Source organism: Zerene cesonia, chromosome 11, assembly GCF_012273895.1.
Source record: "Zerene cesonia ecotype Mississippi chromosome 11, Zerene_cesonia_1.1, whole genome shotgun sequence".
In the NCBI taxonomy this organism is placed as follows: domain Eukaryota; kingdom Metazoa; phylum Arthropoda; class Insecta; order Lepidoptera; family Pieridae; genus Zerene; species Zerene cesonia.
Window position 1 is genome coordinate 8,717,840 of NC_052112.1, and position 25,359 is coordinate 8,743,198.

Here is a 25,359-nt window from a genome sequence, read left to right on the forward strand (position 1 = left end):
TCTGCCCAAATGAAACAACGTCCTACAAGAAAACAGGTATGTATCACTAGTCCGACAAGAATTGTAATTTTTTCGTTTCCCTATTTGTAAAATAAGATACAGCGAAAAAATCTTTTTTTAAATTTAAATAACTTTATTTTTTAGTAATCTAGGTACAAAAATTTGTGTATATATATATATATATATATATATATATAAAGAAGTTAATCTTCATCAGATTCATCTGATAAATTTTCGCTACTAACATCGCTATCATCTTCATCTGTTTCACTTTCTTCACTTGTGACATCTGACTCTGTAATAACATGAAAAAATTAAGTAAATTATATAATAATGAATAATCAATCAATACATAAAAATAGTATTAATAGGTTACCTTGTAAGTCAGAAGATAATTCTTCAAATGATGGACTTTGGGGACCATCAAACCAATAATATTCATATTTACCATCAATTATTGTCCATCCAAAATTTTCTGGCAATTTTTCCGTGGGGCACTGCATGTGTGCATTACACCATACATTGCAGATGAATACAGTTCGTTCAATTTGTTGCAACAATTCTTGTTTTGTTGGTGGCAAACTGGAAGGATCATATCCTACGATTTTATGTTTTAAAATTTTTTCATTGTCATTTTTTGATTTATACCCTTTCTCAAATAACTCATACCGTCATATCATTGCTACCTCTGTTAGCTACCAAAATTGAGAATTTTCGCATAGGAAATTGTTGGGCGACTCATCGAAACGAAAGCTATTCACGAATATTCAGCTTGATAGTAATTATTTTTACATCAAGGATCTGTACTACTACTTTTGAGCGTAGGACCGGGATAATGTACCGCGCAATTTGTAGGACAATATGTCTGTTAAATTACATGAATATTAACTAAGTACAAAAAAAAAATCAGCTGGTTAGTAATCATTTATGATGACCTCGTTATCGATACATGTCGGAAAGAGGGGACCCTTTGATCAAACCATAGATTTTGTAGGACAAATATTTTTTCGAATAATTTAGATAGTTGTCTTGAGATTTAACAAAAAAAAATTCAGTTAGTAATAAATATTTGAGAATCATCAAATCAACATATTTTATCCTTGCTACCTCTGTTAGCTACCACAATCGAAAGTTTCGTACCGGAAATTATTGGGCGTCTCATCAAAATAAAGCTACTCACGGATTATTAGCTTGATAGTAATCAAGTGCAAAAATGGGCGATGGATCCTGGACTAATAGCTATTAAAATGCAATGAAGCGTCATTTGGACTTTGATTTCTGTCGCGGGCTATGCTAATGATGCCGAAATTGTTATGCGACTTTGCCGGTTAATGCCTTTAGTTAGAGTTGTGAATCGTTTAATTAATATTTCTGGTAAAAACGCGGTACAAACTCGCACCAATAGGAGTATAAAAACAATTATTTTAAAATATTTTTTGCAAATTACAAAATAACATTGACGAAAACTGATTCTTACCATTCACTAAATAAATAGACCTTACTATTATTTGTGGTTTTGGTAAGGCAATTGCAAGTAAATGTCTTATTCTAATGTACAAGCTATATGAGTTTCATTAAAATCGATTCAGTAGCTTTTACGTGAGAGAGTAACGTACACCCACGCAACCGTATCTACAAACATCGCAATTATAACATTAGTAGGAAAGTAGGATTAATGCGAAAATATGTTTATTGGTCTATCTATTAAAGTCGTAATGGAGTGACTTCATGGTATAATTATTGTTGCTGGAGATAAGAGGCTAGACAGTGACATAGTCTAATTGGTACATTTCATACCCATGTGAATTTCCCAAACTATACAGAAAGTGGCTAGCTAGACGTCTATATTATGTCTGTTACTTTATGTTATCTAAATATATATAACTCAAAGACTGACATAGTGATATATCAACGCACATCCCAAACCATTGGACGAATCGGGCTGAAATTTCGCATGTAGATAGGTGTTATGACGTAGGCATCCGCCAAGAAAGGAATTTGATAAATTTTACCCCTAAGGGGATAAAACAAAAACAAAAGCTTGTACCATGAAATTTTATTAAGACCGAGCGAGCAAAGCTGCGGACAACAGCTAGTTTGTTTTACAATCTTACTTTAATGAAGGCAACTTCATACTTTTACTATCGAACTCGCGAAGTCGCAGCGGAACTTTTTATTATTATTCAATAATTGCAAATATGATATTATAGTTTGCCATAACTCAACACACATACGAAAGGTCAGGAAAGCAATTCTGACTCTATCAAAATGCTACCTACGACCCGAACTCACAAAATGGGTCAAACAAAAGCACAATAAATCTTTATAAGTCTTATAACAAAGGAGGAGTTATTGTTAAACTTTGTGAATCTCTATATGAAATTGAATAGAAAGATATAAAAGTTGGGGACGTATCTAAGTATCTGTAAACAAATGTAATGGTGTGTAACTTATTTAATACGCTTATGGTTTACTAACAATAGTTCTTTTTTATGTGTATTAGCTGATGCTACACCTGATGGTAAGCGATCACCACCGAATCATGTAAATATTTATGTGGGAGCATCGAGCATACTTCGGCACGAATTGAGCTAGCTCGCCGGGGAAGTACCAAACCCTACAAAAATCCGGCGTGATATAATAGAATGCTATTGTGTTTCGTACGGTGTGTAGGGGAGCCGGAGGCCCAATTCCTTCTAAGGAGAAGGAGTAAGGACTCCTCCCACTCTATTCCTTCTTTCCAATCATCAATCGCGATTTGCAGAGGCACCTTTGCGAATGTTCTTGGGCGGTGGTGATCGCTTACCATCAGGCGAACCACCAGCTCAGTTGCCGCAATGACATTCATATACATATTTTATTCATAAAAGAAATCGTCAATAATAGTTTCCATTTTATTCAAACGTATTGTTAAATATTTATTTAGTTTTTTTATACACCTCTTAAAAATACACTACATTCTTAAAAATAATAAAGGAATTTAAAAGAAATCTTGTTTTGTTATCAAGCTACTTATTTTTATAACTAACAAAATATATGTGTAAGATGACACCTACACGTAAACATTTTGGATGTGCTTTGGATGAGCTCTATATTATATTATATTAAATATTATGATCTATTGACAATCTTAAATCACGAGGCGGTCAACATTTAATCGAATTTGTAATAAACTCTCATAGCCGCCAACATATTCTCCAACAAAAACTGAAATAAAAAACATCCCTCGTGTGTTCAACGCAAAACGCACCCAGAAGGAATCATACTTAAAACTACACCCAAAACTGATTAATCTACGTCACGTCCACCCCCACACGGATACGCAAATAATTTATTTTGTTAATTTCCTCCCCGTTCGCTATCTGTCCGCGGTGTGAAACGAATGGTATTGCCCTCAGAAAGCGACTGTCGCTATAAAGAAAGCCGGCGTGTTTGTTGGATCCAATCTATTATTGGACTGCGTTACGTAATATCCTATAGAGTTCCAAATAACTTTTTAATAAAGAAGGATCCGATGGGCGATCTATTTCAAGCCTCGTGGACTACGTTCTTTTTAGTATTTTCTTGTGTTTGATTTTACGCCTGTATTATACTTCTCTTGAGTATTGTCTTCCCGTGACCACGCTCGCTGTAAAGTGTTCGAAACGTCGGGTTAATAATATAATGAATAAATCGCGTTTAAGATCCGTTAAAAAGTCTTTAATTTGTATACGTTCTCTTTTCTTTTATTATCAAGTATTTTCTCTATTATCTTATTTACCGATTTCATAACTTTTTATATTTCTTTTTTATTTGAAAGCTGGTTGTGAAAGCCTCCCGCGTGGTTCTATTTAAATTTGGACTAGTTCTCACAATTTGAAGACGGTTTATTATTAATCATAATTATTTTGAGGGTTTGTATAAAAAAAGAAGTGCTATTATTACATTATAACATTTTCTTCTTCATATTGGTTATAATTAAAAGATTTTTCATAAATTTACTGTATTTAAATAGAATATATTAAAACTATATCAGATACTTCGCAGCAGCCAAAAATGAAAGGCTTAGTTACTAAGAAATCACAGTTACTATGAATGTTAATTATGTGAGGGTAGTTAGGTAGGAAATCGATTTGACAGAGGCCAAGCTCCAAACATGTTTTACAAAACTTTTCATTTGTAAAGACATTTATTCGACTATGCGATACGGTGAACATTTGTAAAACAATTCGTTTTATCAAGAATATTGCTCGAAACCTTGTTGGGTGGTCCTCGAGCAAGAACATAAAATAATATTCTTTTGTAAAAACATATCACGGTTGAAGCCAAGGCGGTTGGTTGATAATGATTTTTGGATACCTCGGATGTCAGTAGTCAATTTAATATTCATGTATGAAAATTTGTCAATCCACAGTCTATCTTTGGGTGACGTAGGAAACATATTTAGGGGTTGTCTTGCTGATCGATTATTCTATACATACAAGTAGGTCAGCATCAATTTTCTTCGAATACTGTTTTGACAAAATATTACGGACCAAGGTGAATTTTGGAAATATTCCAATCTAGTGCACAGTTTACTTGCAAAGGCATTTTAGTAAAGCAAGAATCATTAAAAGCCGTTGAGGCGTTCAAGTTCTTATACATATTGTTGTTCTTCCCGGCTTCGGCTGTGGTATATATATATATATATATATATATATATATATATATAGCCCATGTCACTCAGTGAAGTTGCAGCTTTCTAATGATGAAAGAATTTTTAAAATCGGCCCAGTGTTTTTTGCGTGAAAACGCTACAAACATAAAAGAAATACAGAAGGTTCTCTTCATAACATTAGTTTCGATAATATATTGTAGACCTAGTAACCTAGGTTAAATTTGATTGATAGCATTTCAGTATTTCTTACTTGCTTCTAAAACCAATTTTCCTATGATTTATGACGCTTTAATAATCTCTCTGACAGGACATCTATATCGTATTAATTATATAAATAGTTATTCACAGTTACTATAGTTACCAAGTAATATCCTAAGAGACTCAAAAGAATAATAATTAATAATTTTATAAAAATAAAGCTAGACGCGACAGAAATTATTTTAATTTTTCTATAACAAAACGAAAAAATGTTTAAAGTTCTGTTTCCAAACTCGGGTCACCCTGTCAATTGCAATAAACTATATATATTTATTGTTTAAATTTACTTTATCCTTTTCTGTATTAACATTAAACAGGTGGGTGTAAGGTTATTGTTTTTCATAACGTAACTTCGTCGTAGATTTCACAATTAATTGAAATAACTTAAAGTTTAATAAAGAAAACTTAAAGTAAATATAATGAAAAAGCCAAATTGTTTCATAAATTAGTTTGTACCTATAGTTAATCGAAAAGTAGTAAAAACTCATTAATTTATTATTTGTGAATATCGTCTGTGACTTTACTTTTTATATTTTTTGTAGTATACTCGTATTTAATCATATAATAAAACTAAGTGATTGGAAAAAGTCTTAAAACATACTTAAATATAATTTGATTTTGAGGTATTGTGGCTGCTAGCATTAATGTTTCTAGATTTTTAAACGCAATGTGGATTTGAATTCTAATAATATCTTTTAAAGCTCCAATTTGCTCAACAAGTAAGCAAAATAAAAATTTTAATATATAAGAAATGAGAAAACCTTACAAAACTTAATAACTCGTCTGAAACTTAAAGTTATAATAAGACTGCTTAACAAAAGCGTTATAAGATTGTGAAGAAATAACTCCATTAAGAAATTAACTTGTTCCGCCCGTTGCAATTGCTGTTCATGAGAAATTTTTAATTTAAAAGCGAACTATACAATCAACTGTGTAACTAGTAAACAAAAGTATACACCGCTTTGAGTAATTATGGAGACTGTATAAATATGGGTCAAATGAGAGTCAGAATCACGATACTCAGGGAACAAATAAGCTAAAGAAAACTGTTGTTGTCCGTTATTGGTCACTCGTCCAATTTATGACCGCGCCAACTGTCGCTTACCCTCGATTCCATAGCGGGATACATTAAACATATGATAGCAGAATATACCTTTTTTGCATTACAGCAGATAATTTTCGGAATATGGAGGCCCATATCCATTTTCTTACCCTTCCCAGTCCTTTCCTTTATTTCTCTCATCAATCTTTTCTCAATCCCTTACCAATTTGAATTCGGCAATCCATTTGTGAAATCCTGAAATCGACCTTACGCCTCTCCAAATGTTTACGGGCGGTGAAAGCCCTTACCATCAGACAACCCACCAGCTCTATTGCCGACTCTGGCATTAAAAAAATAGTAACTATAAGCATTTGATAGTTTTAAAATAACGGTAAGACTCACCGATGGTTCACATGTCAGGTACAAACAGCTATTGTATTGATTGGAAAACAATAGTCTTTTGAAACTGCTTTTTTATTACATACCTAGAAACAGTTGATGAAATAAATTCTATTGAGTATAGGATCTTATATTATATAATCAACTACCTATAATGGATCGTTATCAACACAATAGTATAATATCAATTTTCTTTTACAGATGATAAATGTACCAGGGATGTTACTCAAAGAATGAACAAGAAAATGGACCCGCCGAATACAATATACCACATTTATGAAATAAGATGAATCGCTTCCGCAAAATGAAATTGAATACGACACCGCAAGCGCCTAACAATGAATGAGCTGGAGTTCATTATCTATCCAACTGGCGATGCTATCGATAACTTTAATGTAACTTGGAGTGTTATAACAAGCAACTATAGTATAATTGAAGACAAAAACGGCAATGGAACGGAAACGGACGATAAGGATAAAGACGTGAATAATTGGTGGGCGTTGATTGCATTAGTGTTGGTGGTGTGCACGGCGGCTGGGAATGTGTTAGTGTGTTTGGCGATCTACTTGGAGAGGAGGTTGCAGAATGTGACGAACTATTTCCTGATGTCCCTGGCGATTACGGACCTCCTGGTGGCGGTGTTGGTGATGCCCGTGGGCATACTGACTCTAGTGAGAGGTGAGTTTATGTTCCCGATTAGTTCATTAATGAGCTAGATATTGTAATTGAACATGTCTAACAACGTAAAAGGTGTACTTTTATATTAAATCTTTTACCTTTAATTACTTAGAATTTAACTTCATATTGCAGTTGGTTTTAATTAATTAGATTTTGCTCGTGAACGTTCATATAGTTTTTATGGTTATAATAATTTTTCTGATTACAATGAATGGTTTTTAAATTCTGTCAGTAGGAACTTTAATAGTTTTTTATAAAAAATATTTGGTAATTTTCAGTTGAACAAAAGTAAAAACCCAATCAAAAGTAGAACAATGTTTGTAGTAACTATAAATTAGACTTCTTATGTTAGAGCGGATAACCCAGCAGGTGGTTACGTGATGGTTAGCGACCACAACCGCCCGTGAACATTTGCAGAAGCAGGAAGCCTCTGCAAATGTGTTGTCAGCTTTTGGAGATAATGAAACGATTGACAAGGAAACAAAGGACTACTACTATTAGCAGTCCTTTGTTAGTCCATACTAGTAAGAGTGAGGAAAAGGGGAAGTCAGCCTCGTGGGTTTTGGCATTAACTCTATTTGCCTTCTATATATACCAATTGATAATTATATCTTATGTGCAAAAAAGCAAACAAAAGCTATATTATCACCTATTGAAAAAGTTCTTGCAAATCTTCTAGGCAAGAATACTGACTGAAAATAAGAATACTTGTCTGGACTATTATATCCTTCGTCAAAATGGAAACAAGACATCCACATTCCCCACATTTTAAAAGTGAACAAACATTTAAATTGGTACTATTTTAACTAGCGAAAGGTTGCATACCAAGCTTAGTTTAAATATCAAATGTCGAGGCACTTTAGAATCTGAAATATCAATACGTTCGTGAGATGTTCTATTTAAATATATGTGATACTTGATATATTTTAATGTGTAAGACAACACATACCTTGTAAGAATATAAATTTCGCATGTTTTTGTCTTGTAAAATACATGAAATATTGTATTTTCTTGTGTTTGATTTCTCGCGAGTATTATACATTTAGAAATTAAAGACTCCAGTCTCCCCGTGACCACGCTCACTGTAAAGTGTTCGAAGTGTCGGGTTAATAATATAATGAATAAATGGCGTTTAAAATCCGTTAAAAAAGTGTTTAATTTCTATACATGAAATGTTATTAAAAAAATTTTAACAACTTCCTTTACATGTAAATTAAAATTTTCAGAGACGATGAACTATACTTGCGTGTACAAATCACGTAGCGCTCTAGATGCTCATCGCAGTAAAATACATGACAGTTCCAAAAAATCTCCTTAAAAACACGTGAAATGTATAATTCAATTGCTTTACATATTCTGTTGAAAAATGAGACGAGAATAAAGTCGACTCTGTATTATTTCCGCCCGTCCATCACTTTACCGATTCTTTCCTTCTCGAAGTTGAACGTACTCCGGCAGCTAAAATGTTTTCAAGTTTCTCAACTCAATTGTTGACATAAAAGGAAATATAGAAGGAATGAGACAATTTCATCTAGTAACTTAAAGATGAAACTATCGATGTATTTATTAAATTCTTGTCTGATATATCATTCGAGTATTGAAAAACGTGAACTCAGATTCAGAGAAATTTCATAGGGCTCATGAAATGATTTCGATACAAATCTTATGGCACTTTAAGAACTCGCGAGATTGAAATCTGTCGTAAAGTTATGATCGTAACAGTTGCTTGGAAATTAGTGAGTTTTTTTTCGTTGTACTGTATTGTTAACGGGCTGAAATTTTTTGCCAATATGAAGTAGGTAACCGTTAATACAGATTGTAAGATGAAAAATTCGGGCGAAGCTTTAAGCAACAGCTAGTTCTAAATAAAAGAATACAATACAAAGGAAGTAGGAATGCCACCAGCGAGGTAGCAACTAACATTTCATTAGTCTCAGTTCAAAGAAATGTACCATTTCAAGCACAATACGACACATTTGTTGGTTTCGTTCCTTTGATGAAATCTCTTGGATCTTACTGTATCTGTAGTGCTATTATCTGCAAGAGAATCAAATAAAGGCTGGGTTTTATTGCCGATTGTTTAGGTAATATGCCAATTGTTTTATGACCGTCTCCTTTGAGAGTGTAGAACCGATATATCTTGTGTTCGATTATGGATGCAGACTAACAGAAGACGTTTCTGACAAGTTTGATCGCTTACGTGTATCATCCCCGGATGAAATACATCTGTCCCATACTATGTACTAACAGAAAAAAACAATCGTTTTCTGAAGGGACATAAATAAGTATGTATGTGTACGATAAATTGTTTACGATTGTGACAGTGAAATAGGTTGTATGAGTACATAGTACATAGAATACTTTTTATTGCGAAGTAATACCTCTTTCCGGTGGGAAGTTCCATTATAATGCGCATTTATATTACTTCGTAATTTCTAAATTCATTAATATAAAAAAAAGCTATGTTACAAGCCAATTGTTATTTTTTACCATGCGGGCGAAATCGCGGGCCAAACGCTAGTTATTTTTATAGTATTTGTTAGGATCAAAATCTTAAAAAATATGGCTTTCATTGTTTCAGTTAAAAATTGTACCTTTAAAGCTAAAAATATGCTTCTTCTACGTTGCAAGTCTTACGAGGTTCTTGTATATAAAATGGGGGCCAATTAGCATTGAAATAGACTTGACTCCTACTTGAAATATGCTCAAGAATCACTTTTTAATTCTTATCACCTCTAACATTATAAAACGTGGGTTTTGTTGAAGTATTCAAACACTAAATGCTGCATAAATATTCATAATATAGATAGAATACCTAGATAGTCTTCGATCAGTTTGGATCTGAATATCATGTCAACAAATAATCTAAGTAGTTTTTGCTATACATTTTTCTCCAAAGAAGCCTAATTTATTTGCTTTTATAAATACAGTTATATTATTTTCTTGTGGTTGATTTTACGCGAGTGTTATACATTAGGAAATTAATAACTTTTAAAGGATTTTAAACGTGATTTATTCTTTATATTATTAACCCGACGTTTCGAACACTTTACAGCGAATTACACTACAGTAAATATACCGTGATATTGAAAATTATTCCTTTTTTGAAGTAAATAAGTATTTAAACTAGTTTCTATGATAAATACTATTCATGTGAACAGGAAATCTGGCTGATTAAAATGTCAAGAAATGGACCAAAATTTTAAAATCGGTCCAGTAGTTTTTGAGTTAATCCATTACAAACAAACAAACAAAAATACGAATTTTTTCTATTTATAACATTAGTGCAGATGTGCTCCTATGATAAAATATCGATATGAAAACTTGATATTTGTTATTTAATTAAATTAAAAAGTTGCCATCGCAATTTATAGAATAAACGAACACAGAAAACTTTTCGACTTAGCGGAAAAGTTTGGGTTGTTATTATAGTATGTAAACTTATATTAATTAGGCTAATTTTCCTGTAGAAAATTATGAATGTAAATAATATATTAAACTACTTCTTTGTGTTACTCAGCCCACACAAATAGTTCCATAATTAATTCATAAAATTAATTAACTGCTGAGAAGTTTACTCGTAGGCGTGTGAAAATATAAAATGACTCAATTGTTAACCTACTAGCTGCGCCCCGCGGTTTCACCCGCGTAAATCCGTATCCCGTAGGAATATCTAGATAAAAAGTTACCTATACGTTATTCCAGTTGTTCAGCTATCTACGTACCATAATTTCATTGCAATCGATTAAGTAGTTTTTGCGTGAAAGAGCAACAAACACACAAACTTATTAAATAAAAGATTCTACTTTTCTAAAATTAAATAATTGCATAGCCCGCTTATAAGCGATAAAGCCTATTTAACCTTATAAATGTTTCATTTTCTTGCTTTTTTCATCTTTTTTTTTTCTTCTTCATCCTCATTTATTAATATTCTACCTCATTTATACGAGTTGAATAAAGTACCTTGTATTGTAATTGCAAAATAAGATTTCTCGAGTAAACTTAATTTTTTGACGATATTGAAAAAATATTATAAAGTCCCTCTATTTATTTATTGATATCGTCGAGCTTAAGGAAACCGTCGTGAATAATTTAATAACGGAACAAACCCTCACTAAATGCAAATAAATGCAGAAATGCAGTTATAGAACTGCATTACTGCATTCACTACATTACGGCTAAAGTTTCAATAGGTATATCTCGTCAAAATTGGATTAAAAATAAATTGAAGACTTCGTAACGAAATATAAACGCAATTTTTTATTATTTTTAGATTTATCTTTTAGTTCTTTAGCATTAAAATACTATAAAATAAATATAAATGGGAAATTTTAATGAAAAAAAAATTTTGTTCCCTAGGCGGCTTTCGTACCCGAGTCTTTTTGTCAAACCCTAGCAACGCCTAGCCTCACTGCCATCAGAGATTCCCCATTTCTTGTTGCGAATACTGACCCGTATCAATATAATTATTAATTATATTATTTATCCTAATGTTTTAAATACTTTACAGCCACGGAGAGTCTGGGAACAGTAATGCCTTCCTAACGAAAATATTTGTCTTCTAAATGAAATAAAAAAGAGATATCGTTCTTAGTTATGATTTTGCCTAACTATCATGTTTCTTAATTTTCCTTTAATACCATACTTATGAGAATAACTACTAAAACATCCAAGGTAGATATGTGAACAGATTTCAAAATTAAATTATAACAATATTTTGTTTTTATTATCATGATCACTGGCAAAATAAATAATATCAAAACCCAACATCTGCAGGTCCGTCGAAGATTAATTAACCAAAGTTTTTGAAAGGGTCGCTTATATTGCAAAATTAATTACTTCTTTATTTTGTCCGGGTTCTTTATACTAATTAATTATATACTTAACTAAGTAAGTCAATAATAACTTATAACACGTTCTCAGACCGTTTACTACATAAGACCATAATTCCATAATATGCGACTAGTATAGTATGATGTTATCTGTGGTATGTCAAATATACGCCATTTGGATAATAAAAATAAAAAGAACAAATGTAAAATGTAGGTAGTATCTTAATTTGTAGCTTACCTGTTATTTCTAGGTACGTATTCGTAGGAGTAAAGGACAAATTTGTGACTTTTGTTCTGGAATAGAGAACGTAAACTTAAAAATATTAACCAGATTTTTGGACTGCGGTTATATTGCAGTGACCCATCTAGACATTTTACCCGATAAAATTAGCTCAATTAGAGAAGAGTAAAAGTTATAAACGTTATAACGAATAGCTTAATTAGATAAATATTCTTGTAATGTCGAAGTGTGACTGTACAAAAGTCGGTACATAATAATCTGTAAGCTTAACCTAACTTTTGATGTAACGATGCGTACAAAGACCATGTAAAGCGAAGTTTATAATTAAGCCGCAACGATAGCTTTTGTCCTCATAAATGCTGACGTCAGTTTCTGACGTCGTCCCTTTCAAAGCCACTACCGTCAGTTACAAAGCATATCTAAACATTGCTGTTTCAATATTAATAACCTTCAATTAGTGTTGCTAATGTTATTTAATGTTGAATTTATTAATTCTTATTAAAAAAATCTTTAAAGAAAAAATTTGTTTCTGCGTCAAAAATAACTGGCCGTAAATAATTTCAATTCAAAAAAAAACGCGCGAAAAAATTGTCATTCTGTAATTCTAATTTCAAATTAGTGAAAAAAAGGCGAGCGGTAAATTATAAGTTTTGTGAATTGAGCGTGTGTGTGATTCTTGTGGAAATAAACTCGATGTTTTATCAACTGAAATATTAGTGAAGTAATTGGAAGCATTACACGAATAGCGCTGCATATCTAACTTTGGAGTAATGATGGCAATTTATAAAGGTCTGTATTTAGCCACTGCGGCTAGAACGAGTAACGTAAATAGACGTTATACCGTTTTTCCTAGCTAAGTGGATGTTCCCACTTTAATATAACCTTCCAAATATTTTATTTTATCGCGCCTTTCATACAATAATACATATTTAAATTTATATAGGTATATATTATTTTATATAGTTTTGTTATTTTAAATTAATATAGGTATATTAAGTACATTATAACTAATTCATTTTTATTATTATATATAGTTTTATTATTTTGTTTTTAATGTAACTCAACTTTAAAAATACATATCAGACCAACAATTTTAATACTGTAACGAAATTAAAAAGATTTTGTTTAATAATGTTTATAAAAACTCGCCACAGCTCCACCCGAAATATCTTATAAATCTAATCCCTAATTTGTACAGACGTAAGGTCTGCAATCTACCTAACGCCTCTCCAAATGTTCATGGGTGGTGGAAGCGTTAACCATCAGGCGACCCACCAGCTCTATTGCCGACAATGACATAATAATATATTATAATAGTTTAAAAAAACTAAAAAACACGCTTTTATCATATTTTGCAAATTGAAAAATGGAATAATTTTATCAAATTAGTGTATTGTCATCGGTCCTCAATAAATCTACAAAGTTTGAACGAAATCTGGCCGTTTAAAGTGGGTCAAAATCGCGCCCAAAGAAGTCGGTTACAAACAAACATACAAACATACAGGTGAAGCTAATAAAAAGCGTGTAAAAAGACAGTCTAGGGATTTCCCCCCATCGATCACTTTCTCATGGGCTTCTCGACAAAAAGTCTGTCCTGCCCGTTACCATTATTTCCCATATACAGGAACATATTATACATAGCGTCTAAAACCACGTCTGTGCATGTAGTAAGTAACCAAAGGTTGAAGTAGGTATATTATTTGATCGGTACATTCAAAGTTAGTAAAAGAAGTCACTGAGATATTTATTTAGTGTTTTTCACCATCAACTAATATTTAACTTACTAATAGAAATGACATCATACTTTAACAGGAATCGCGTTCGTTATAAAAAGTTTCGCGGAAACTCTAATGGACATTTTATTTAGTATTATTTTTCTTTAGTTAAAGTTTTTCTTTGCTGAGTGAAACTATAATTTGTTTCTAAAATACATTCCTTGTTATGACTTGTGAATGTTTTTGATTTAATTAGAAAGAACATAGTGACTTCCCCTGAAGACACTATGCAAGTGACAATAATATACCCTGTCTTAGAATAATGTATAATGGATTAAGTTAACTATAAAATAGCTTATTAGTCATGTGGATGTAATTAATACATAATGTTGTTTTACATAAGCCTCCTTGTTAATTAATAAACAGAATGTATAAATCGATTAATGCATGCATAATAAGCAATTGTTTTTACTATTTATCGAATGTTGATTGTGACGAAGCACTTTTGAATCGTCATAACACAATTTTGAAATTTACCACGCGAACGAAAGCAGTTTCTACAAGAAGAGCCGGCAAGAAGCTGTGTAGTTGCTGTCTTACAATAGATCTGTCTCAATTTTACATTTTAATTCTATATATATAATACATATATGTGCATAACAATGACAATAAGTCCATATCCTTTGTTACAGGTTATTTCCCGCTTCCAGCGGTCTACTGCCTGGTGTGGGTATGCCTAGATGTTCTTCTGTGCACGGCGTCTATTATGCATCTATGTACTATAAGTGTTGATAGGTAAGTCTTTTATAAAATAAATATTTTTAACAAAAAAATCCAAACAGCCTTCAAGTTGTAAGGACTGACTGAATATATATTTCTGTGTTTCTCTTTCGTAGTCAAGATTGGTCTTTATTGTATCTTTTTAAATTAAATAACCATTAAAAATTATACCAATCATGTAAAGGAATTTAAACAAAAACAGTAAATAGATAACAATAACATTTCCATCCAGCTAATACGCGGTGCAGAGACTCTTGTACGGTGGCAATTAAAGCTAAAGGAAATAATATTGTCTGCGACCCGCTGATTAAACTTTCTATGGATTCAAGGAAGCGAAATTTCCCACGAGAATAGCTTACCTGACGGTGCGACTAAATCCTAAAAAAATCTTAAATCTCGCAAGTTTCTGAGTTTTATTTTACTGTAGTGTATGTACATTGTAGGTACAGTCTTAATAACGTCTTCTGTAAAATGTTTAAGCAGCTGGTTTCTGGAAATGTTTACTGTACCGGGATGGTTGAAAAGTTGTAAGGAAATACACACAAAATAAAGATACGTAGGATGAATGAAAAGGAAAAACGTAACGAAATAAATGGAAAGGCCACTTTTCTTCAAACAGTTTCAAACAGGGTCTTATCAGGTTCACAAACGACTACAAGCACAATAAGCTGAATAAATGTTTAAATATTCATTCGTGTTTCTGGTTTTCATTTCAAATCTTTAGTGAAATAAAAACCTTCAACTAGCGAGTCGTAGTTCTTTCTGTTTGAGTAATAGTCCAAACAAATTAGATGATTTAAATAACAGAAAATGCTTGCACCGATAAAAAACCACGCGTTTTCTGTATGTAATACAGAATTTATTGTGATGTAATAAAACTTAGACCCGTCAGGTGAGATGGGGGAGGTACGATTTATTTGATATAATGTTTGTATATTTATATTTATTCAGTCTATACGTATGTTTGTCACTGCACTCCTCCTAAAAGTTAAGAACGATTTGAACAAAATTGTGTGTCTTCAGGTAGATTCGAGAATGAAATTAATCTAAAAAGATTAACAATTTAAACGCCAGCGAAGCCATGGCTAAATCAACTATTCAAATAGAATTTAACTGTTTTGCTTTAAGCTTCATTTATTTTCAGGTATCTCTCTTTGCGCTACCCAATGCGTTTTGGCAGGAACAAGACAAGGAAGAGAGTCACAATCAAAATCATGTTTGTCTGGATCCTATCCACTGCTATGAGCTTACCATTAAGTCTCATGTATTCTAAGGTAATTTTATGTTTTCTTTGTTTTAGTGTATTAAATAGATACTTATATGTTCAGAAGCTGAACGATCTTTTTAAATCATTGGGATGTTCTATTAATTGTAATAATTATTGTTAAAGAAACATGATGCATTTATATATTCTTTTTTCAATTTACTTGTATTCAATATTATCGAAAGGCATTTTTTTCAATATAAACCAATTAAAAAGAGTCTTACAACATAATACTCTAAAATACGCGACTTGTTAAGGAAAGTACAATCACGTGAGGTTTCACAGCTGAGTTCCTGACCTTTGAATCTCTCATCTCAATAAATATCGACCTTGAATCAAAAAATGTTACTGCTATAAGTTATTTTGGCTCCTTTGATACTAAATATGCGGTCAAACCCTCGGGTTTCTGTCTTTGTGTTCAATACATTCCTTAGAAGCCTCGTTTGTTATTCAAGACCTTGTGAACCGCAAGATTTCCTCATTCAAATAATATCAGAGCTATTTTTAGTGTTATATTAAAATGTAACTACTTGCTTGGTTGTATTTCTGTTTACAATATAACTACCTAAAGGTTATTTTATATATAACGAGTTAGTCCATACTTTTAAATGCTTTTGTTTTTCCTAACGCTTATTATGTTTTCACGGTCAATTTTCGAAAAATAAAAAAAATATCTTGCCTAACCGTAGCAACGCCTAGCTACAAGTTAGGCAAGAAACGCAGGTTCGAATCCTGCCTCGTGATCAAATTTTTTCTATTCTTTCAAAATTTCTCATTTAAAAAGCATTTCAATGCTATAAAACTGAAAATTAAATAGTCAACACTGTTTAAAGTCAATCGAGTTGTTTAATTATATGAGTATGAGGTTCCCACATCAAAGACTTTATTTTAATTAAAGTATAAAAATATTCCATTCCATTGTTTTTTTTATACATTAAACAAAATTATATTAACGTTCTGAACTTCATAGAATATACTATAAAAAACAATATTGTTAAAAGTAATTTGTCATTACTACGGTCATTCGTAAATTGAAATTTTTATTTGTTTTTAATAGACTTAACTATCTTAAATGACAAGCTCCGTTTTCTCAGAATTTGTTTTATAAATTAAATTAATTAAAAGAAATGTCGAAAAGAGCATTTCTATTAACTGAAAACGGCTTCATTCAAACAGCAAATTCATTAAAATTTAAAAGTAATAAATAAGTCATCTAAAATTAATATAAAATGAAATAGTTAAGTAATTGAAACCATTCTTAGAACTAAGCAATAACCTATTTATATTGGTATTTTTATTAAATATAATACAATAAAACTATTTTTGTAATTGTATTTTTTTATAATTTATTATATATTTTTAATATAGCTGATATTACATAACAAAACTTATTATATTAAAAACATGTAAGTAACGCTATTTAAAAAGCTTTATAAACATTCAGTTCGTACACTAAGTATCTATAAAAAAAAGAGGATATAAATTGCATTGCATCATAGTTATCCATTGACACTCGGAATTGGTTTTTGTAAACGCATATTGCATTTTAGTACGAAACAATCCCATTAAAATTATTTGCTTTGCAGCTACTATTCGTATTGAAATACAATTTATTACATGTTGTTCTGTGTCAAGTGTGCATTCATTCGACACGTTTGTGAGAAATGAAGTTATTCTCATTGCAATTATCTCTAAAATTCTCATACTAACACTAATACAACCTCGTAGATTTAAAAAGTGTGCAAAATAATTTACAGGCGTTTGTACACCTGATTTTTTGTTTATTTTAGATTATTTCTTTTTGTGTAATGAAGCAACAACAAACCAACAGACCTTTATTGACATAAGATATATATTTAGCGTAACAATTTGATCACAGTGCATTCAGTATAAAAGATATAATACATTTTACACCATTTGCGTTATACGATAATCTAAATTGATATTTTCTTTCAAACTTCGCTGATATCGAAGTCATTATTTCAAGCATTTCCTAATATATTTGCTACATTCACAAGTTTAAAATTAACATAATATAACAAATTACGATAAGCCCAAACCAAATTAACACTGGCGAATTATCGAATAAATGATAATAGGGTTTAGGTTTAATTGCGAGTCCCATATGATGGAATATATAATCGAATTACAGATTAATTCACACATCCATAAGTTATCTAATTAGATAACGTTCTGAACAAACACTGAATATTATTAGTAATTAATGCTATGCTTATGATATTCTGATCCTCAATACTGTTTATTAAGATAGGATATTAAATCGATTACCTAACTGCTTTTAGATGACAACAGTTCCGTTTTCAGTTGTTTGTTTTAAAAACGTACGTAGCTTTTATATTATTTAATTTGAAACGTATGAAATGTGTATCAATTGCTAACTCGTAGTTCTCTATATTACTATTTAATTGCTTTCTAGAGGCTTATGATTGCATAATATTTCAATTGATATACGTTTAATTTATATTGTTATTATGCGAAAGCCCTGTATCTGGTTTTATATATTTATTATCTAGTATATTTGTACATCAGTATGAGATTACACATTAAATAACGTCATGTGATAGTTGTTGAGACCGTCAATTGTTTTGAAAAATAACGATTATAACACATTGAATTGAAACAAGATACAATGTTGAATATTGTATTGTCCTTGTTCCAGAACGAGGAATCGGTTCTAATCGGTGGTTCCTGTCAAATCCCCGATCCGCTATACAAAGCGATCGGTTCGGTTATATCCTTCTATATACCTCTGGGGGTGATGCTACTGACATACGCGCTGACGGTGCAACTACTCGCGAGGCAACGGAAGGGCTTGGGCCAGGGGTGGGCCGCGGGATGGCTCGGTGCGATCCCCATCGGTATTTATGGCATGCTTTGTATGTCGCTTGTAGAATGTGAATTGGGATGTACGGTCGTGTTACTTGTTGAGGAAAACGGCGCAGCTTTCATTCCTACAAATATCGTAGTATATATGAGTATCTATTAATTGCCTTATAATGCTTTGGGTACTTGTAATTGTAAATTTCTTGTGTGTGTAACATATAAATGAATAGTAACTCTGTCGGTCTGTCTCTTCACACCGAATTCATAGAAAAACAAAACAGTTTGGAAAAAAAAATTGATACAGAGTTGGAGACTCGAGATAGAACATAACTATACCAGAAAAACCCTGATATATAGGAAAAATAAATTTCACCCTTTCCTTTGACTACGTGGACGAAGCAAGGAACGAAGCGAGCGGAAAGCTGATAAGACATATGAAAGTGCCCATGTGAACAAAACTGCTCGTAGTGATATTAAAAGCACACTTACAAGGTTCAAGTTAGATGAGGGCAACACACAATATCCACAGATATCATGATCAATGCTTAACTAAAAGTTTTAATTTAAAAAATATCACATGAGTTTTTTATCAGACATCATTTCTTGGTATACATTCGATCATAGTCATAGTTGATGGCATTTTTGTAATGTATTCATAAATTCGACAACTTCCAATTTTAGAATCAGGACGCACGTTGAGTTCTTGCAAATATCCACACGGTAGCGGGATCGGTAATGGAAGCGGAGTTTTGAATTTGTGAAACTCGTTTGTGAATTGAAATGTAGATAACTTCATATAACCTTACGAGCTTTCCGCACGGGGCTTCGCCCACGTAGTTCAAGGAAATTAGATGTTTCATCTCGATAAGTTGCAAGGAGATTTAGGAGGCAAGAGAGTGCTCTTCCTTCCAGACGCAAAGTCTTATCAAAAAATCTCTACATTGCGACGTGAATGAAAGACAAATTAACACACACACTTGCATAAATAGTGTTAGTACAAAGGGTTAATCTCTAAAAAAAACAAGTCAAACAAAAATCCCTTGTATATAATTGTATAATCCATTTAGAATGTGTTTAAATAACCTTCAAACAAAATAGGTAATTTTTGTTACCTATTTTGATAATACTTAATTTTTCATCAATCTTATAAACCACATAAATTTCCGCTCACATGTATATTAAAATTTCGAAGCAAAACCTTCCTGTTTTAAAAACAGTAAAGAAGGTTCCAAACAAATTTATGTATTACATTTGAAGATTATAATAATTAATGTATTAAGCAGAGAAGGGATTACACCGTTTCTCATTTAAGAATATATACGAAGGATTAATGTGTTTCCTATACTGTCAGATAAATAAAAACCCCAGTACCCTTGAGCCCCTTTTGTGAAATATTTAATCGAAATTGTTTGATGTTTCTTTTAAGCGTGTTAAATATATTTTATGTTCAGCATAAACAATGAAATCCAAAGCCGGCTTAAGATGTACTTTTATTATGAATAAAACAAAATATTAAATTTGAAGAAAAATATGAAATAAATTACTCTCAAGAAAAGCAAATATATATTCTTAAAAGTGTAAATTAATAGCTGCTTTCTCTTTAATCGAATGTATTTTTTCCTTCTTACAAATAACGATTTGTTTAACTATAACTTAAAATAATATTAAATACTCTCTCCGAATTTGTATAAATGATGTTCCCTATTCCAGAGCAGTATGAAATTTGGTACATTTATAGTTTTAGTAGAAAAGGAGTGCAGAATCTATTTTAGAAAAAAATAAATTAGAAAATAACCCACAAAAAATAAATCGTCAAAATCATCTAAAAACACTACACACACTACCATGCGTTTAACACACACATCACTCTGTTTTATGTATGGTTAAGATCTAATCTCGACCCCTTTGCGACCACCAAATAACAAAAAATAAATCTTTTAGAGCGCCGTTGTACATGGAAGAGGTTTCTCAGCCCAAGAGGAGGGACACCACAACACTCCGCCGCCTCCACCGAAACCGAATTACCACCGATTGACACGAGGGATCTGTGGCTACAAGATTCCAGGTAATTCAAATATGTTTTATCCGCTTTAAGTGCTTGTGTTACAAAATTTTCATTTTAAAAGCTTTCAATATTCCGCATTTAACATTAAATGTTAGCTTGATTTTAACACACATGCTGTTAGTATTAATCATGTTAATACAATATTTAAAATAAACTTTTCATACCAAAAAGCCCAGCTAACAGCGGCTGAACATTTAAATAAACACGAGAGTTTAACAAACCGCTTTTTGTTTTTTATTTCGCCACAAGCTTTTATAACGCTAACAAGCAAAATCTGATCCTACAATACTCGAACTAAATTATGATTTTACAGTTTCAGAATATATGTTTTTATTTCAAATGCTCGTACTAATTTTATGGTCGAACGACATGTAACATATATTTCTCATTAATTTGGTTTATATTTTTCTTCCCTTCGATCTTTTTTTGTTTCGTGGCTATGTACGAGAAAGTAGCACTCATTCATTTAATTTAAAAAATTACACTTCTGACAACGGATTTTACTTACCTAGCATCAACATTTGTTAGAAAAAATCACATACGAAATCCATTGTAACAATGAATAATTGATAATTTCGTTGCAAATAAAATTATTAATTTTAGCTACTCTAATATTCAACCACTATCTAGACACAAATAACAACCGAACTCGTAAAGACTAAAGCTATTTCTATAAAAATGAAACTTTAATTCAAAGCAATCAAGTTTTTTAACAAAACTTTAGTGCATATCGGCAAAACGCGACAACACAAAGTTTCTTTACAAATGCAAATAGAAAGAAATAAAAACATATGAAAGCGTTTTTGTAAAAGTATTTACCCGTGATTTAATTATTACCGAGTATTCCAACATGCGGTTTTAATTGGTGTGTAGGCATTCGCACGCTACTGTTGCATTAAATGTTCCCTGAATTAAATCAACAGTTTTCTAACTAAATTCATAATCACAATCAAATAAATAAATATAAGGTATATATCAAACAATGCGAAACATGATTCTGCTAAACATTTCAAACTCAAAAACTCGTACACTGTTGCTAAGATATCAATAGTGTTTGTGTTATAAATTTATAATAAATTATATGATTCACATTACTAGAAGTGCTAAATTAGTAACATGAAGAGAATAAGCAAAAAAAACTTCACGAAATACCTTAGTAATATAAATAAAACCCATCAGAATCTAACTACGCCTGTGCACGGAAGCAGAACAATTTTAATTTACGCTTTTAATGCAATAAACCTTGCTCTTACTTTGTTTATTAATGCAGACACTAATTTAATATTACCTGAACCCAACCTTACAATTAAGCTTTCAATTAGCGGTTCGGAATAGCTTGGCTTTGGTCTAGACCGCTTCATATAATGACAATGTCGTTTTCATTATGTTGTGATTTCATTGCATGCTAATTATAATGTTATTGTGGCTTCGCTTTATGTTTTCCAAAAGTTGTACAATTAACTTCGCAATTGACAACACAAAGCTTTAATAATTATAAATCATTTATTTACCACGAATTGGGATAAAATAAAAAAAGATTCTTGGAACTGTTAAAATATACATCCGAAATTTCCAAGAATATTCCAAGTTTACTTATTTTTGTATAGAAAAAATCCTTCCTGGAATAATAAGACTGAATAATTCTATTCGAGGAATTAATAGCGATTTGATAAACAACAATTTTATTCACCACCATTCACGTCTTAAATATCGTGAGGCCCACATTAATTTTGAATGGAAAGTATAATTGCACATAATTAAAATAGAATGAACGACTTACGTTTGATCTGTTAATATTTATATTTTGTTATTTCGTTATTTCTTTTTTATTCTACTTACTAGGTTATTATTTATTCAAATATTGCTTTATTGATCATTCTTTGTGAGCTACCCGTAATACTTATTATTCACATTCAAAATAATGTTATCATTTCGATAGTAGTAAATACATCCATTACCTAAATCGATTATAGACATCTGCCATTACAATACACTAAGGGCTGGTTTCAGATCTCTCTGATAAGTTCTGTTTAGATAATGTATTTGGTAACGAATAATTTATTTTAATTTTAAAGCATTTAAATACTTTGTTTAAATGTTTACAACATTTGAAAAAATTTAAAGCATATAAGAATTGAAATAAATTATTCGAAGGATGTCAAATAGGCTATCAAGAACATTATCAACAGAGAAAGCGGCTCTAAGTACCTCTATATACTATGACGCCTTAAAGCAAGTGTAATTCCAGTATGAGAAAAAGGCATTCCTTTCCCACACTAGAATTACACCTGCTAAAAGACACCACGGCAGGTCACCTGTTTGTTCATCCTGTTCGCTTAGTCCACGTCAATGTTACATGTGTACCAATGTTGTGTTGCACAGTGAGCCCGCTCCATCAGCAATGAGCGCACTGCATCATTTTGGGGCAGAGATGTTGCGCCTGTCTCGAGGCTTGGAAGCTTCCGCTGCAGCTAAGGCATCCAAAGGGTATATCCATGGCACTTATTTGTTCGTTGTATTGCTCTTGTGACGATCACGCACCATTTGGACAATGTACACTCAAAACCTAATAATCTTATATGTTCATGAGTCTGAATCGAGCGTGATCGAGAAATGTGGTATTCGTAAAAAACACGACTATTTTTTGGAAACTGGAATTCAGCATGCATTTTTCACTATTGGTGTTTAACGTTGCGCTCACAAAATAATTGTTTTTATCAGCTTTCAATCGCAAAATGGATTACAGGGCCGAAATATATGAACATTTTCATGATTCATCCAGTCAAGTCCTTATCAATGTAATTTATTTTCATCGTAGAGCTACAATATGAATTGTTTTCGCTGCAGAATTATTTCATTGTGTCGTTTCTTCAACAATAAATTTATTCACAGGACAAACATATCCGATAAGGGGGGGATGCTAACACCTGGATCCCTGAGTGTTTCATCGAGTTCACCATCTTCTATGTTACAAGACAAAAGAAGGCCATCTTCAGCTTGTGATCCAAATACTCCACTACACAGAGCAAGGAGCGCTTCAGACGACGAAGGAAATGATGGCCTTCTTGCCCCTGTCACCCTAACTGCGAAATCGCGAAGTTCGGAAGATGGTTTATTATTACCACCACCTTGCACGTGCCCTTACTTCGGTTCTGAATCAACACCACCAAGAAGAACCACAGAAGTTATTATCGTACCCGGTGGAGACATAAATGGGTGTAATGGATACCCAAGAAATGGAAACTTGAAACCCGAAGAATCTTCCGCGAGTTTCTTCAGACGACCCAGTAGAGGCGCATCTTCTATGGTGACTTGGGAAGAAGCGAGAAGATTCAGACGGGGCTCCAGCTTTGGTGCAGCAAGAACAACTCTTTCGACGCCTGTTAGAACCATTCGTGGCCAGAGATCTAATAACTCCCGCCCACAGACCAACGCCACCCCGCAAAGGCAGACTCCCAGAACGCATCATTCGAGAAATTCCAGTGTAATATCGCGTAATTCCTCTCGCCACGGGAGAATATTGCGGCTCGAACAAAAGGCGACTAAAGTTCTCGGGGTTGTGTTTTTTACTTTTGTCGTGCTGTGGGCTCCGTTTTTCATTTTAAATATGGTGCCAGCCGTTTGTCCGGAATGCGAGAAGCGTATACCTATATGGGTGTTCGACTTCGTGCTCTGGTTGGGTTACGCTTCCTCTATGGTGAATCCAATATTCTATACGATATTTAACAAAGTATTTAGGCAGGCTTTTAAGAAAGTTCTGCTTTGTCAGTATTGTAAGAAGAGAAGATAGCCAGCACCCTGGGAGCGTATCCGACCTTCCTCTGACCCGGGTCTGGGTGCGCTCTCAGTGAGAAACATGCGATCTCAATTTGTATGAACAGAGCTTTAAATGATACTCATCTAATCTAGTCAATGTTAGCATAGTGAATTCACTTGGTGGATAATTACCTAATTGTTCGCACAAAGTCACATTCCATAGGCCCTAGAGTTTAAAAATAAATGCTTGAAAAGTATAAAAGTTTATTTAATATCATAGTAAAGGACAATTCTACTTTTCTATAACGTAGCGGTAACGTGATTGATCAGCCGCGTATCAAACTACGCAAGTAGTTATCATCCATCATATTTCATAGATTGGTAAATTAGATAAGTGCAGGAGCACATAGTATCGTTGTTTGCTAAAGTTTTAACGTCGAAAATGTCAACAAGTACTCACTTATAAAAGTAGATTTTTTGTACCACTTACCGTTTTATTAAAGTCAAATACTACATTTCTAGAAACAGAAATAATTTCTAAATAATGTTTTATTTATTGAAGGCAATTCGAAATTCTCCTATATCAAAGATACTGTTTTATATAACATATGTTTGGTTACTTGTTATTACATTAATTCAATCGTACAATCGTAAAAAACCCTTTTGAGTTATGTCGTAGAATCGTTTGATATTTATATTTAATAGATGCCTTGAAATATCACCAATCGCAAATATATTTTCATATTTATCCATAATATTTAAAGCAACCAAGGATAAGTCGGAGATCAGAGAGGTGCATCTGCATCTACTCATACTAACAATATAAATATTCTATATTATATAGTATGT

The 25,359-nt window shown here is 32.2% G+C and overlaps 1 protein-coding gene across 1 annotated transcript in view; it reads left to right on the forward strand.

Moving 5' to 3' along the window:
• The window catches only part of LOC119830161 (D(4) dopamine receptor), a 67,249-nt gene extending 42,671 nt beyond the window's left edge, over positions 1-24,578 (forward strand). The window contains 7 exon segments of the mRNA XM_038353064.1: positions 6,537-7,013; positions 14,494-14,596; positions 15,726-15,855; positions 18,526-18,742; positions 20,631-20,754; positions 23,137-23,241; positions 23,647-24,578. Of these exon segments, the coding sequence (XP_038208992.1) occupies positions 6,674-7,013; positions 14,494-14,596; positions 15,726-15,855; positions 18,526-18,742; positions 20,631-20,754; positions 23,137-23,241; positions 23,647-24,544 (1,917 nt within the window). The 5' untranslated portion in view covers positions 6,537-6,673 and the 3' untranslated portion in view covers positions 24,545-24,578.
• Positions 24,579-25,359: the final 781 nt, after the last annotated feature.